The sequence below is a fragment of the Eschrichtius robustus genome, chromosome 15 (genome assembly GCF_028021215.1).
Source record: "Eschrichtius robustus isolate mEscRob2 chromosome 15, mEscRob2.pri, whole genome shotgun sequence".
Classification (NCBI taxonomy): Eukaryota; Metazoa; Chordata; class Mammalia; order Artiodactyla; family Eschrichtiidae; genus Eschrichtius; species Eschrichtius robustus.
This window is the reverse complement of record NC_090838.1, coordinates 29,999,043-30,015,027: the sequence shown is the minus strand read 5'-3', so window position 1 is coordinate 30,015,027 and position 15,985 is coordinate 29,999,043. Positions and strand designations below refer to the sequence as shown.

General features: G+C 37.7%; 2 protein-coding genes across 3 annotated transcripts in view; one reads left to right on the top strand and one right to left on the bottom strand.

The window, feature by feature from the left end:
• The window catches only part of LOC137778181 (annexin A2-like), a 368,470-nt gene that overhangs the window by 34,817 nt on the left and 317,668 nt on the right, over positions 1-15,985 (bottom strand).
• Positions 1-15,985, top strand: part of STRN (striatin) — a 110,428-nt gene that overhangs the window by 88,110 nt on the left and 6,333 nt on the right. For both annotated transcript variants that reach the window (XM_068565197.1, XM_068565196.1), the window contains 4 exons: positions 325-446; positions 3,707-3,874; positions 5,532-5,672; positions 14,820-14,927. In XM_068565197.1, coding sequence (XP_068421298.1) covers positions 325-446; positions 3,707-3,874; positions 5,532-5,672; positions 14,820-14,927 — 539 coding nt within the window. The remainder of the gene's footprint in view (positions 1-324; positions 447-3,706; positions 3,875-5,531; positions 5,673-14,819; positions 14,928-15,985) is intronic.

The window sequence follows — 15,985 nt, the reverse complement described above, 5'->3', positions numbered from 1 at the left end:
TTTAGGCTTGGCTGGTTGCATATTTAATGTTGTACATTCTTGTTTTTAGTTTGGTTTTGTATTACAACCCTTTAAAAAATGTAAAAACCATAAATGCTTGAGGACTGTACGAAAGCACTCCACTGGTTGGATTTGGTCCATAGGCCATAGTTTACCAACCACTGGTTTAGCAGAGGAAGAAAAACGAATAATGCTTTGATAGTTTTTTATTTGTTATCCAAAGCAGAAAAAGAGAAAGCCTTTTGAATAATTAAGCATTCTTATTTTTAACAAGTCCTGTTATCAGTTAGATTTTTGAGAATAGAAATTGATTTTCCTTCCCAGAGGTCCAGTGCTTTGTGTGGTAATGAGCAGCAATGGTGAGCAGTGCTATAGTGGCGGGACTGATGGACTGATCCAGGGCTGGAACACCACCAACCCCAACATCGATCCCTATGACTCTTACGGTATGTGATTCCCCAAAGATATGAAAGAATAAAATATTTTCTTTTTATGCATTTTACATAGCATACATAAGGATAAAATGAGATATTTTTGAAAATAAATTGGTAAAAGGGAACCATATATTTATTTTGTTAAAAAGGACTCCTGTATTTGGGAATCAATATGATAACACATAATGCTAAAAGAAAAGAGAAAATAACGTATTTTTCCCAAGAAAACAGTTCCCACCCCCGGAAGTCTTACTGATTGGAAATGCTGGCTTGATTGACAATTGTTTTCTTCATTGTAGGCATCTGTACAGTACTTGATACATTATTACTAATCTGTAATCATATTTTGTCACTATTCTTGACAAATAACTTTGAAGGAAAATGAATGATGGCATCATCTTCTTGATCAATTATTGGAGGGTATAGAGGCTAATGATTTTTAAAGTGTATGGCACCAAAATATTTAAAAGGCTTTAAAAAATTAAGTGCCCTTTAGATTTGGGAACAGCACCATGAAACAAAAAACTGTATTATAATCTATCACTAGATGTTATCATAAATTCCCTTGCAAAAACTGTTTAGGAACTATTTTGGTTTCGTCTTAAAATTCTCCTTAAATTCTAGAATGGTATGAAGTGTCAAATATGTCATAAAACCATATTTTATTTTTGTTATTGTTTAATTAATTTTACTAATAAACCTAAGTAAAGATAAAAAATTCAGTAACCAAAAGTTTCTCCTAACATTTATTTAATAAGCATTTAGCATATATTTTGTGAAGGGTAACACCCCCTCTCCCTCCACAATTCTCTTACAGATTTATCTGTTTCATGCTTTTCCTTACTTACTTTATCCCTGTACCAGATATCGGTTGACCTCATTCTGTCCCAAGCCAACCCTTCCCCTTTGCTCTTGACCTCATTCTCTTGTTCCCTTTGAGACTTCACTCTAATATCATTCTTCTTCTCTGTTTCTGGCTGACTCTTTCTCTTTTGCGCTCTCTTGCTCTCATCTGAAGCTTTACCCTCTTTGTTCTCTTTCCATCCCCTCAGCATGTAAGTAAATTCAGGTGTCTCCCATCCTGGGCAAGGAGAAGCCTTTTCTGACTCCATTTCCCTCTCTGGCTTTTGTTTAGTCTCTCTTTCCTTCATTTCTTTCATTCCTGTGTCTCTTTGGTGATACTGTCTAGGAAACACAATTACTAGTTACTAATTCCATGTCCTTTCCCTGTGCATGATCCCTCTGCATTCTGTCTTCTGGCTGTTCCGCTTAAATATAACAAGATATCAGTATCTACCTAATTTGGCTGATCCAAGGGGTATTTTACAATCCTTATTTTACTGGATATACTGGCTATCTGAAACTGTGGACCACTCCGTCCTTTTTGAAATCTGTTCACTGTAGGCTTTTTTGACACATAACTCTATGACGGTTTCTATTCCCTGTCCCTCATAAACTTCTTTTATTTTTCTCACCTTAAATGTTAACATTTATCAAGGCCAGACCCTAACTCATTCTTTGCATTGCACACATCTTCTTTGGTAGATTGAATCCACGTTGTGGTTTTATATGCTATTGGCTCATAAATCTCTTCTTTAGGCTTCAGACTACCTACAGAACATCTCAAAGTGGCTGTCTCATTGTACATAAATCCCTACAAGCACTGTTTCTTCTTCCATATATATATATATATTTTGGGAGGACAGGGGTGGCATCGCGTGGCTCGCGGGATCTTAGTTCCCCGACCAGGGATCAAAGTGAGAACGCCGAGTCCTAACCACTGGACTGCCAGGGAATTCCCTTTCCATGTATTCTTTATCAGTTGGTGGCGCTACCAGAATTATCCAAACTAGAAACCTAAGAGTTATCCTTGATTCCTTGTACCGTTTTACTATCTATACCTTATTAATTACCTCCCCCTAAATATTTCTTGAATTTACTCCTGCTCTGCCCCTTTTATCACTGTCGTCTTGTGGGTCTTCATCTTCACTCTCCCAGTCTTCTGAAACAGTCCCCTTGCCTTCATCTTGATTCTTTCCAATCTGTCTTCTACACTATAATCAAAGATACCTTATTAAATACTTACTTCACCCTGCTTCTCCTGGGAAACCCTTCAGTGGTTCCCTATTGCTTTCAGGATAATTTCTTTAATACGTCGTAGAAATCCCACCGTAAACTAGCCACTCTCATCTCTTCCACTTCTTGCCTCAAATTTCACAGTCCAGTAATACTGACTTTCTTATAAATTTCCTCCCATAGCATGCTATTTTTCCTTCTGTGATTTTGTAGGAGCTGCCTCCTTTGCCAGGAATGCCTTCCCTCTGTCCTTTGACTGGCCAGCATCCGTACTCTAGGTGTCATTCTCTCCAAGAAGCTTTCATTCCTCCCAGTCACTCTCCGTGGTAACTGGTGTCTGTCACTATTATTGTACTTACCACATTGTCTTTTGAAGACAAGGATGGTACTGTGTCTTAATCATCTGCATGGCCCCTGCATCTAGCATAGTGCCTAATACATAGTATATCTTCAATAGATATTTTATGGTATGACTAAAAGAGGATGTAGGACAGATAACACCATTGACATTTTAAATCTAACATCTGTGAGCCATCTTGAAAGTACCACTTCATAGACTCATTGTGAGGGTTAACAAGTAAAATTTCCAATTTGGCTTTTATCAGGAAACAGTGCTAAGCAAACCCCCTCCCCCGCCTTCTCCTTGCCCCTCCCCCACATGCACATCATTCATGTGTCACATCTTGCTGTTTGAGCATTTGGGGATTCCTGTAGGTCTCAGTTCACGTCCATTAAGGATGACAGAGGCCTGTTGCTCCCGAGAACGACTGCCATTCATAGCACAAATGGCCTAAAGAGTGTATCCAAAGTGCTGAAGGACATCAGAAGAGGGAAAGGGTCTCTGTTCACTTCCTCGGGGAATGTGAGTTGTGGTTTCTCTGAAAGTAGATTAAATTCAAACGGTTTATGTTAACATGCTTTTTAGAAAAATCAAGACAAATGGAAAGAAAAAAGGGAGGGAGAAGGAAATATGTAATTTTTTTAAGGAGAAATATATGTACTTTAAAATTTTAATTTAGACCTTTCAAGCCCTACATTTGCATGTTTCCAAGCCTGTTTTTGCCACATTTCAGAAGAAAAATAGAAACTAGGAGGTGTATTTTATACTTTTTGTTTTGTATATTTTACTTTCCTTTGGAATCTTAAGTACCTTTATGATTTGTGCTTTTTCCCCTGCATTCTTGCTGTTCTTATAGATCCTTCTGTTTTAAGAGGCCCTCTCCTAGGCCACACCGATGCAGTCTGGGGTTTGGCTTACAGCGCAGCACACCAGCGTTTGTTGTCCTGTTCAGCAGATGGCACTCTCCGTTTATGGAATACAACCGAGGCTGCTCCAGCCCTGAGTGTATTTAATGATAATCAAGGTACATACGTGTTTCCCCTTATTTTACTGAGTGTTTTATAAAATTATTCTAAAAAGAAACAAATAAATAAATGCTTCTACAATCTCTTACTGCTTAAGTTTAATTTGAAGGTTGTTTTTAAGCAGTGAAAATATATTTGCTTGAATTTGCAACTTAGTATGTATAAGTTTAAAAAGCATACTATTTGGTGAAACAGCATGCCTTTCTTGAACTTTTAAAAGTTGAGATATAATTTCTATACAGTAAAAAACAGATATTAAGGGTGCATTTTCATGAGTTTGACAAATACATAAAACTCTTGCACCTATCAAGATAGAACATTTCCTTCACTGCCCTAAAGTTTCTTTGTGTTCTTCCCAGTCATCCCCCTTCCCCATTCCTAACCAGCGGTACCCACTGTTGTGATTTCTTTCATTATAAATTAGTTTTGTCTCTTCTAAAACTTCACATAAATGAAATCATACAGTGTGCACTCTTTTTGTATCTGACGTTTTACTCTCACTGTAGTGTTCTTGTGATTCGTCCATGTGGTAATAAGTGTTAATAATTTATTTTTGTTGTTTAGTAGTAAGTATTTCCTTAAACCACTGTGTTTATCATTTACCTCCTGATGAACATTTGGGTTGTTGCCATTTTTTCCTATTATGAACAAAGCTGCTGTGAACTTTCTTTTTTTTTTTTTTTTTAAATCACAGGCAGGTAAAGACCTGGAAATAGAATTTCTGGGCTTTAGAATTAGAATTGTGTGTTTAACTTTATGTGAAATTGCCAAACTTTCTTTGAAAGTAGTTGTTCCATGTTACACCACTGACTGCCATGTGTGAGAATTCCAGTTGCTCTACATCCTTAATTACAAACATTTGGTGTTGAGGGTGTATTTAATTTTAGCCATTTTGGTGGGTGTGTAGCAGTATTTCATTGTGATTTTAATTTGTATTTCCTTGGTGGCTAATTATTCTGAGCACTTTTTTTGTGTGCTCATTGGCCATTAATGTACCTTCTTCTGGAAGATACACATTCTTGAACTGTTAGCTTACTTAGATTTTGAATCAGATTATATTCACATATACATAGAATTATATTTTTTTATGTTTATAAATAAGTTCCAAGTTTTACCCTATTCTAGATGATAAATCAAAATCCCTTCTTTATTCTTGAGCTGCCATAACTTGTGCCTAGGTTTTGATGAGTTGCCTGCATTTGATATTTGCCTAACTCTACCAATAAATAACAATTTGAGTTTTTACTTCTTAAATTCCATACTTTTAGAGAGTTAGAATTCCTATTAAGAGATGGGCTTTTAAAATGAAGAATTCCTGTGATGCCCCTCTAAACCCCAGGTTGATTTGAGGTGGAAGCAGAAAAACTTGTAGTCCATATGTTTTCCATTTATTTCTAAATAAAGGCTTGGATTCAATGAATACAGTAGTTGTGAGTGACTGGCAGAAGATGTGGTAAACAAGTAAGGATGATAAAATAGACTAGGACTAAAAGTAACGAAAGAAACAGTCTGCACTGAATGACTATGAGCTAATTCTTATTCTAATGTTGAGCCTTATTTACTTCTTATACCACCGTTTGTTTTGCTATATTCTAAGCACATTGTGAAGTAGACCCCTCTAACTGCCATTCTCTTCGAATATGTTCTGACTCTTAGAATTGGGAATCCCTGCCTCTGTGGATCTAGTGAGCAGTGACCCGAGCCATATGGTAGCATCATTCAGCAAAGGATACACAAGCATCTTTAACATGGAAACACAACAACGCATTCTCACTTTAGAATCCAACCTAGATTCAAGTATGTATACCAATTTTAAGTAGTCTGTGTTTGGATCAATTTTTTAAACGTTATCAGAATTATAACTACTAGAGTCAACTATGAAAAACACTTGTCATTATAAAGTATTCTGCCTCAAAATCATATAACACAGTTATTAGAAGGATATAATGATTTACAGTTGATTTTAAGTCTTTAGGTTAAGTTTATTCACATGTATAACTATACTGTTTGAAGTAGCATTTGAGCTGTTCTAAAGAGAAGTCAAGTTTAATTTTATACCAAATGTTTAGTTTTCAATTCTATTTGAAGACAATAATATTTATTCTGAATACAGGCATATCTTGGAGTTTTTGCAGGTTCAGTTTCAGACCTTCGAAATAAAGCAAATATTGCAACAGAGTGAGTCACGTGAAGTTTTTGCTTTCTCAGTGCATATAAGAGTTATGTTTACACTGCAGTACAGACTGTTAAGTGTGTACATATCTTAATTTAAAAGTGCTTTATTGCTGAAAAATGCTAACGGCCGTCTGAGCCTTCAGTGAGTCATAATCTTTTTGCTGGGGGAGGGTCTCGCCATGATGTTGATGGCTGCTGACTGATCAGCGGGTGGTTGCTGAAGGTTGGGTGACTGCGGTAATTTCTTAAAATAAGACAACAGTGAAGTTTGCCGCATCGACTGACTCTTCCTTTCACGAACAACTTCTCTGTAGCATGCGTTGATGTTTGATAGCATTCTACCCACAGTAGAACTTCTCTTGAAATGGGAATCAATCCTCTCAAACCGTGCCGCTGTTTGATCAACAGGATTTTTGTAATTACGTAATCCTTTGTTGTCATTTCAACAATCTTCACAGCAGCCTCACCAGGGGTAGATTCTATCTCAAGAAACCACTTTCTTTGCTCATTCATAAGAAGCAACTCCTCATCCATTCAAGTTTTATCATGAGATTGCAGCAATTCAGTCACATCTTCAGGCTCCACTTCTAATTCTAGTTCTCGTGCTATTTCCACCACACCTGAAGTTACTTCCTTCACTGAAGTCTTGCACCCCTCAAAGTCATCCATGAGGGTTGGAACTAACCTATTCCAAACTCCTGTTCATGTTGACATTTTGACCTCTTCCCATGAATCACAAATGTTCTTAATGGCATCTGGAATGGTAAATCCTTTCCAGAAGGTTTTCAATTGGCTTTGCGCAGATCCATCAGAGAAATCACTAGCTGCTATGGCAGCTGTAGCCTTATGAAATGTATTTCTTAAATAATAAGACTTGAAAGTCGAAATTACTCCTTGATCCATGGGCTGTGGAATGGAGGTTGTGTTAGCAGGCATGAAAAAAAACATGAATCTCATTGTACATCTTCATTAGAGCTCTTGGGTGACCAGGTGCATTGTCAGTGAACAGTAATATTTTGAAAGGAATCTTTTTTTCTGAGCAGTAGGTCTCAAGAGTGGGCTTGTAATATTCAGTAAACCATGTAGTAAACAGATATGCTGTCATCCAGGCTTTGTTTTCCCCTTTATAAAGCACAGGCAGAGTAGATTTAGCATAATTCTTAAGGGCCATAGGGTCTTCAGAATGGTAAATGAACATTGGCTTCACCTTCGAGTCACCAGCTGCATTAGCACCTATCAAGAGAGTCAGCCTGTTCTTTGAGGCTTTGAAGCCAGGCATGACTTACCTCTAGCTATGAAAGTCCTAGGTGGCATCTTCTTCCAATAGAAGGCTGTTTCATCTACATTGAAAATCTGTTGTTTAGTGTAGCCACCTTTATTCATTATCTTAGCTAGATCTTCTAAGTAACTTGCTGCAGCTTCTATATCAGCACTTGCTGCTTCACTTTGCACTTTGATGTTACAGAGACAGTGCTTCTTTCCTTAAATCTCATGAACCAACCTCTGCTAGCTTCAAACTTTTCTTCTGCAGCTCCCTAACCTCTCTCAGCCTTCATAGAATTGAAGAGAGTTAGGACCTTGCTCTGGATTAGGCTTTGGCTTAAGGGAATGTTGTGGCTGGTTTGATCTTCTATCCAGCCCACTAAGACTTTCTCCATACTGTTTTGCTTTCTTATCATTCATGTGTTCACTGGAATAGCACTTTCAGTTTCCTTCAAGAACTTTTCCTTTGCATTCACAACTTTTGGCTAACTGGAGCAAGAGGCCTAGCTTTTGGCTTATCCTTTCCACATGCCTTCCTCGCTAAGCTTAACCATTTCTGGCTTTTAATTTAAAGTGAGAAGTGTGCAACTCTTCCTTTCATTTGAGCACTTGGTCATTGTAGGGTTACTGATTGGCCTAATTTCAATATTGTTGTGCCTCAGAGACTAGGAAGGCCCAAGGAGAAGGAGAGAGATGGGGTTACAGCTGGTCGGTGGAGCAGTCAGAACACACACAACATTTATCAAGTTCACCGTCTTATATGGGTTCAGTTCATGGCACCCCAAAACAAATACATTAGTAATATCAAAGATCAGGGACCACAGATCACCATAACAAATATTAATAACGAAAAAGTTTGAAATATTGCGAGAATTACCAAACTGTGACATAGACACGAAGTGAACAAATTCTATTGAAAAAAATGGAACCAATAGACTTGCTAAATACAGGGTTGCCACAGACCTTCAATTTGTAAAACAACACAATATCTGCAAAGCACAATAAAATGAGATAGGCCTGTATAAAATAAATCTGTTTTTCATTTCTCATAATTTTACTTTTTAAAAGAATAGTTGCTGTACAATATTATATGTTATAGGTGTACAGTATTGTCATTCACAATTTTTAAAGGTTATACTCCATTTATAGTTATTATAAAATATTAGCTGTATTCCTCATGTTGTACAATATATCCTTGTAGCTTATTTTATTTTTATTTTTTATTTTTTTTAAATGTCTAAATACTTTTTTTTTAATAGAGCTTTATTGGAGTATAATTGCTTCACGATACCATGTTAGTTTCTTTTGCACAACAAAGTGAATCAGCCATATGCATACACGTGTCCTCATATCCCTTCCCTCTTGAGCCTCCCTCCCATCCTCCCTATCTCACCCCTCTAGGTCATCGCTAAGCACCGACCTCTAGACACAAGAAAATCAGAGCTCCAGCTCCATTTCTCCGATTCATCTGGCTGCCTTCCTCCTTTATGTGCTGGCTTTTTCCTCAGACTAACTTGCCCCGTGGTCACAACATGGCTGCCAGCATTCCTGGAACAACCTGCTCCCTTGTTCATTTCCAACAAGAGAGGTGACCTCACCCTGAAAAACATACGATTAAAGTTTTTCCTTCCTGTCTGTCTGATACATCTTGGGACACAGCCCACCCTTGAATAGTCACGATCAACTGGAGAGAGCCCTCTGATGATGGGCTCAAGCCTGCGGCCCTGAAGCAATCACCAGCAAGGGGGACTACACACACACACACACACACACACACACACACACACATATACATATATATATATATATATATATATATATAGACTTGGAATTGTGATCCTCCCCAGGAGCTGGGGATGGACCAGCTTCCTTTGAGCCCTCTGGCTACATTTATTCCATTTACCAAGTTGGGGTTGTGTTATGGAGGAAGCAGGGAAGCAGGTGTTCTGCTTAGGCAACTAAGAGTGTCCGGTCTAGATAGCTTGACTCAGGGCACATCTTCAAGGAGCCTGGTGCATTCTTAGGAGCCAACATATTGAGAAAAGGCAAAGATTTCCCCTGCCTTTCTTGCCTGTTTGGCTTGCACTTTTCTTTTGGTGTTTCTTTGAGATAGAAGAAGGAAAGAATTGGAAAAAGAAGGGAAATAAGAAAGAAAAACTACTGTCCTCTCTGGCTCTCTCTCGCTCTCTCGCTCTCTCTCTCTCTCTCCCTCTCTCTCCCTCTCGCTCTCGACTTCACAGAATCCTGGGGATTGTAATAGTGACCACTGATGTCATGGCAACAGGAAATGCAGTATTATGGGCTGAGCCCAGAGGAATATTATCTGTATAAAGTTTTTTTTTTTTTCAGTGACTATGAACTTCTTTTTTGTATTTTTTAATTTTTTTTAACATCTTTATTAGAATGTAAGTGCTTTACAATGGTGTGTTAGATTCTGCTGTATCAAAAAGCGAATCAGCTATATGTATACATACATCCCCATATCTCCTCCCTCTTGTGTCTCCCTCCCATCCTCCCGATCCCACCCCTCTAGGTGGTCACAAAGCACCGAGCTGATCTCCCTGTGCTATGCGGCTGCTTCCCACTAGCTATCTGTTTTACATTTGGTAGTGTGCATATGTCATTGCTACTCTCTCACTTCGTCCCACCTTACCCTTCCCCCTCCCCGTGTGCTCAAGTCCATTCTCTACATCTGCGTCTTTATTCCTGTCCTGCCCCTAGGTTCTTCAGAACCTTTTTTTTTTTTTAGATGCCATATATATGTGTTAGCATACAGTATTTGTTTTTCTCTTTCCGACTTACTTCACTCTGTATGACAGACTCTAGGTCCATCCACCTCACTACAAATAACTCAATTTCGTTTCTTTTTATGGCTAATATTCCACTGTATATATGTGCCACATCTTCTTTACCATTGGTGCTTCCATGTCCTGGCTATTGTAAATAGAGCTGCAATGAATGTTGTGGTACACGACTCTTTTTGAATTATGGTTTTCTCAGGGTATATGCCCAGTAGTAGGATTGCTGTGTCATATGGTAGTTCTATTTTTAGTTTTTTGAGGAACCTCCATATTGTTCTCCATAGTGGCTGTATCAATTTACATTCCCACCAACAGTGCAAGAGGGGTTCCCTTTTCTCCACACCCTCTCCAAAATTTATTGTTTGTAGATTTTTTTTTAATTCACTTAGTACAGTAAGAATACCTTTCCATGCAATTAAATATATTTCTACAGAATCTTTTTTTTTTTTTAACATCTTTATTGGAGTATAATTGCTTTACAATGGTGTGTTAATTTCTGCTTTATAACAAAGTGAATCAGCTATACATATACATATATCCCCATATCTCTTCCCTCTTGCGTCTCCCTCCCTCCCACCCTCCCTATCCCACCCCTCTAGGTGGTCACAAAGCACCGAGCTGATCTCCCTCCCTGTGCTATGCGGCTGCTTTCCACTAGCTATCAGTTTTACATTTGGTAGTGTATATATGTCCATGCCACTCTCTCACTTTGTCCCAGCTTACCCTTCCCCCTCCCCGTGTCCTCAAGTCCATTCTCTAGTAGGTTTGCGTCTTTATTCCTGTCCTGCCCCTAGGTTCTTCATGACCAGTTTTTTTTTTAAGAATCCATATATATGTGTTAGCATACAGTATTTGTTTTTCTCTTTCTGACTTACTTCACTCTGTATGACAGACTCTAGGTCCATCCACCTCACTACAAATAACTCAATTTCGTTTCTTTTTATGGCTGAGTAATATTCCATTGTATATATGTGCCACATCTTCTTTTTCCATTCACCTGTCCATGGACACTTAGGTTGCTTCCATGTCCTGGCTATTGTAAATAGAGCTGCAATGAACATTATGGTACATGACACTTTTTGAATTATGGTTTTCTCAGGGTATATGCCCAGTAGTGGGATTGCTGGGTCGTATGGTAGTTCTATTTTTAGTTTTTTAAAGAACCTCCATACTGTTCTCCATAGTGGCTGTATCGATTTACATTCCCACCAACAGTGCAAGAGGGTTCCCTTTCCTCCACACCCTCTCCAGCATTTATTGTCTGTAGATTTTTTGATGAGGACCGTTCTGACCAGTGTGAGGTGATACCTCATTGTAGTTTTGATTTGCATTTCTCTAATGATTAGTGATGTTGAGCATCTTGTCATGTGTTTGTTGGCAATCTGTATAGATCCTTTGCCCTCCCAATGGTTCCCCAATTTCTGCCTTCGGCATGGGATCCCTTCCCCTCCCCCATCCATCCCTCAGGGGTGCCAGTTCCGTCCCGCCTCCACTTCTCCCCCTTCACTCCCCCCACGCCCCACATCCTACCCGGTCGCTGGGGGTTCCTCCCGTCCCCTCAGGTGTCCATGGTCCCCATCAGTGCCTGGTAGGTGCCCTAGTTGTGAGGAGACGCAAATTCCGCGTCCTCCTCGTACGCCGTCTTGACTCCGCCCTCTCTTTGTAAATTTAAAATCATGCTTAGATATATGACCTAAAGCTACTGTAATAAAATAAAAAGCCAATATGAAATTAAGAAGGATGTGAACATTTTTCAAATTACCTTCAGAGATTATGGTCAATTCTTTGAACGTCCTCAGCATAAATGTTGATTTTAATGACTGCTATAAATTAATAAGGTCTCAAGTCAGTGAGTGAGATGGATAAGCTGAACTAGGCAATTCCGTTTCTCCCTCACGATGTATAACTGTAAAGTCATATGACTTTTTGCCTGATACTAGAAGCATTTTCTGAAGAAGACTGCCGAGAATGTTTTGAGCAAAGGCAGCATTGTTGGAATAAGTGATAACTATTTCGAGCTATAATAATATGTCCTGACATTTCCTAAGTTATCAGTTTGATTACTTTAGAGTTATATAAAGCAAATTTATTTCTTTCTACTGTGACTCTCTTAGCTGTTTATATTTGACTATGTTATTGTATTCTGGAATTTAGCAGGTGTTTTTTTAAATTAAAGTTCAGACCAAACATGTTTTAAGGTAAAAGTGAATTTCGTGTAGTTTAAAAGGATGGAAGATGTTTGTTGTTAGAATCAGAATAAATTACCTTTCTTGTTATTAATGGCAGTGATGATTTGACTATGATTAAGTCAAAGGTAGTTGAAGCAGGTAATTGGGTACTTGTGAACCCATTGAAAAGGTAAACTATTTTTAGGTCATAAGCTGAATATAAATATTTGGAGGATTCTTTTAGATTCATTGTTAGAATGATGGCTAGTAGGCCTTCAGTTTATTTCTAGTGTTCTTTGTATTTTGCTTACTTTTACTTGTCTGATTTACCATCACCTGGAGAAATTTCCTTAAAAAGTATTACTAAATAAGAACTTTCTTTTGCCTGATTTCTATCATGCTTCTTTTCTAGATCTCAAAGTAATTGAAGCTATTCTCAGAAACTTCTCTCCCAAAATATATCGAATACTTTACTTAAAGTATTTGTATTTTGTTATTATTCTCCTGCTAGACCTTACAGCAGATATTGGTCAGTGGTGTGTTATCTCTGGAGGAAAAAATATCCATAGGCTGAATTTTTAATCTAAATTCTTTGTTTAGGACCATTTAAAATGAATATAACTGACCCAGAGCTTACTCCACATGGTCAAGTGGCTTTTTGTTGTTCACTTAGATAACAGGCTGGGTGACCACCTGCCATTAGCATTGGAAAAAGACTACCCTCAGCTTTTAAGATGTCATATTTCTAGGTACCACATGAAAATCCAATAGAGTAGACTAATATTGGAGCTATTTTTAGCTATGCATCACTATATTTTCTATTACGAGTGTAACTTCATGATACCTATTCTAAGATTTAAAAAATTTTAGGACCTCTTTATTTTTGAAATAATTTTAAATTTAAAGAAAAGTTTCAAAAACATTACAAGAATTCTTGGTTAACCTTCACCCAGATTCACCAGTTTTTAACATTTTGCCATATTTGTCACATTTACTTTATCATTCTCTGTGTATGTGTATAATTTAAAATTCTGAGCCATTGAAGAGACGTTATGTACCTATACCCCTAGATCCTTTAGCATGTAATTCCTAAGAATAAGGACATTCTCTGATAGCACATTACATTATCAAAATCAGGAAATTTGACATTGACACATGCTGTTATTGTTTACACTCAAATTTGCCAGTTGTCCCAATAATGTACTTTATAAGGACATCCCTTCTCCCAAGACCATGATATAATAATTATTTTTTAACTTTGACATATCTTAAATTAGTGTTATCTTTATGTAGATTTTCCCTTTTTTTTCTTGTAAAAAGTATTGTAACAAAAATCACTAATTAAACTTAAGTTCCTTTTTTTTTTATAAATTATTTTATTTATTATTTTTGGCTGTGTTGGGTCTTCATTGCTGTACGTGGGCTTTCTCTAGTTGCGTGGAGCGGGGGCTACTCTTCATTGCGGCACGCAGGCTTCTCATTGCGGTGGCTTCTCGTTGTGGAGCACAGGCTCTAGGGCACACAGGCTTCAGTAGTTGTGGCACATGGGCTCAGTAGTTGTGGCTCACGGGCTCTAGAGTGCAGGACTCGGTAGTTGTGGCACACGGGCTTAGTTGCTCCACGGCATGTGGGATCTTCCCAGACCAGGGCTCGAACCCGTGTCCCCTGCATTGGCAGGCAGGTTCTTAACCACTGTGCCACCAGGGAAGTCCTAAACTTAAGTTCTTAATAATCGATTTCCATTTCATAAAAGGCTGTCAGGAGGAACTTGTGATAGTTTAAGTAGCAATTTTGGCAGTTGCCTGATTTGCATGAGTCATCTGGTTGGGATAGAGGTAGAAATTAGAATAGGTACTAGCTTTGTTGCCATGATTTTGGGGAAGTCACAGATGTTTTCTGGACCTTGGTTCATTCACTGTGTTATGAACCTAATGACATGTGGCCTGCCTGTCTCATTGTGTGTATAATTAAGATCTCTTTGAACACTATTAAATAGTGTGCAAAAAATACTATTAGGATGCTATTTTCATATTCCAAACATGGTAGACTGTCAAATGACCATTTCTATTATGAGAAAGAGAAGATTAAAGAGTCAAAAATTCTCTTTGTCATGTTTATCTTTAGATGATAACCATGTGATAAAGAGCTCTGTATCTAGAATGAGCTGAGATTTAAATTTGGGAATTATCTACATGAAGTAATGATGGAATTTTATTAAAGTAGCAGAAGTATCATAGAACACTGTAGAATGAGAAATGTCAGTGGCTCTGGGCTGGCATCCATTGATAGCAGGTGGTGGAAAAGGAAATTCTAATTCCCAGGTACTTCTAGATTTGTCAGTAGAGTGTTGCTCAGGTGATTCTCATTTCCTAACATCGCAATTATGAACAACACAGTTGCAGAATAAATGAACTAAAGACACATTAAAGTCATATCATTTACTTTTCCAATCTCTTAGGTGAATATTCTGTTCTCTTTTGTGTGAAGAAGTAGTAGCTTTGACAAATTTGTATTGCTCCTTAATTTTTTCTTTTTAGCAGCCAGCTCTTCCTGCCAAATAAATAGAGTCATCAGTCATCCCACTCTTCCCATCAGCATCACTGCTCATGAAGACAGGCATATCAAATTCTACGATAACAATACAGGTAAGAATTTATTTAAATTGATCATTGTTAAAGCAAAAAAAAAAAAAATCCCAGCTGTAATTTTGGTGTCTGTCAGTGGCTTTATAGTCAGCGAATAGGCACTGAAACACAAATCCTCTCCCAGATCAGTTTCTTTTTACTTCATCTAAATCTGCTAAGAACTAGTCTTCACGATAGCATATAGAATCATCTTGGTTTATTTAATAGTAAACAGGTGTTACATTTTGGCCCTAGAGCCAAGGTTATTACTAGGAACACAATGAAAAATTCATTCAGATACCAATAAAATGATCTCTTGTTTTGAATATACTGTGGAAAAGTAGAAACTTGCTGGAAGTAGAGGCATATGATCATTATATTTTGTTTAAAATTGTTTGATTTTTGAAGAGCCTTAGTGTTGCAGATGGCAAACCCCTGAGTCACCTGATTTATTTTATTTGTTTTTCCATGGACTAATTTTTTTCTGTATTATAATACTGATTATTTGGTCCTGACTGATTTGCACTGAGGTGTGGAGGCTTTCCCAATTTTTATTAGCTTATATTTCACTAGTCTAAAGGAAATGCATGAAGAGCTGGTTGGGAGAACAACTCACTGTATTAGCAGCCATATTTACCTGAGTATCTGCTACTGGCTTTGTAAATGTGTTGACTTTTGCTAACTTTGCTTAGCTACAAGTGATGAATAATTTAACATCTTTAATCTCTTTCTATATACTGTTTCCACCAAAATTGTGGCCAGGTTTTCTCTCTGTTACTTTGTCTTTGTCTCAGTATTTTCTTCTGCTTCCACAACACATATAATTTGCCTGTAGCTAAAGGATGCAGTCAGTGATGAATAATATCTGAATTTTAGTTAATGAACATGGCTTAAAGGAATATTTGTGTACAAATTAATGACTTCCATATTGTGAAAGACAAAAATATAAGCTGAAATTTGAGCTTTTGTTTCTCATTATCATCATGGCCAGAGCAGGGAGGGAGACACGTGTTGTTTTAGCAGTTGGAAAAGCTATAGATGTAGAGACGACACAAAGAGGGGTGACTGGCGAAGCCAGT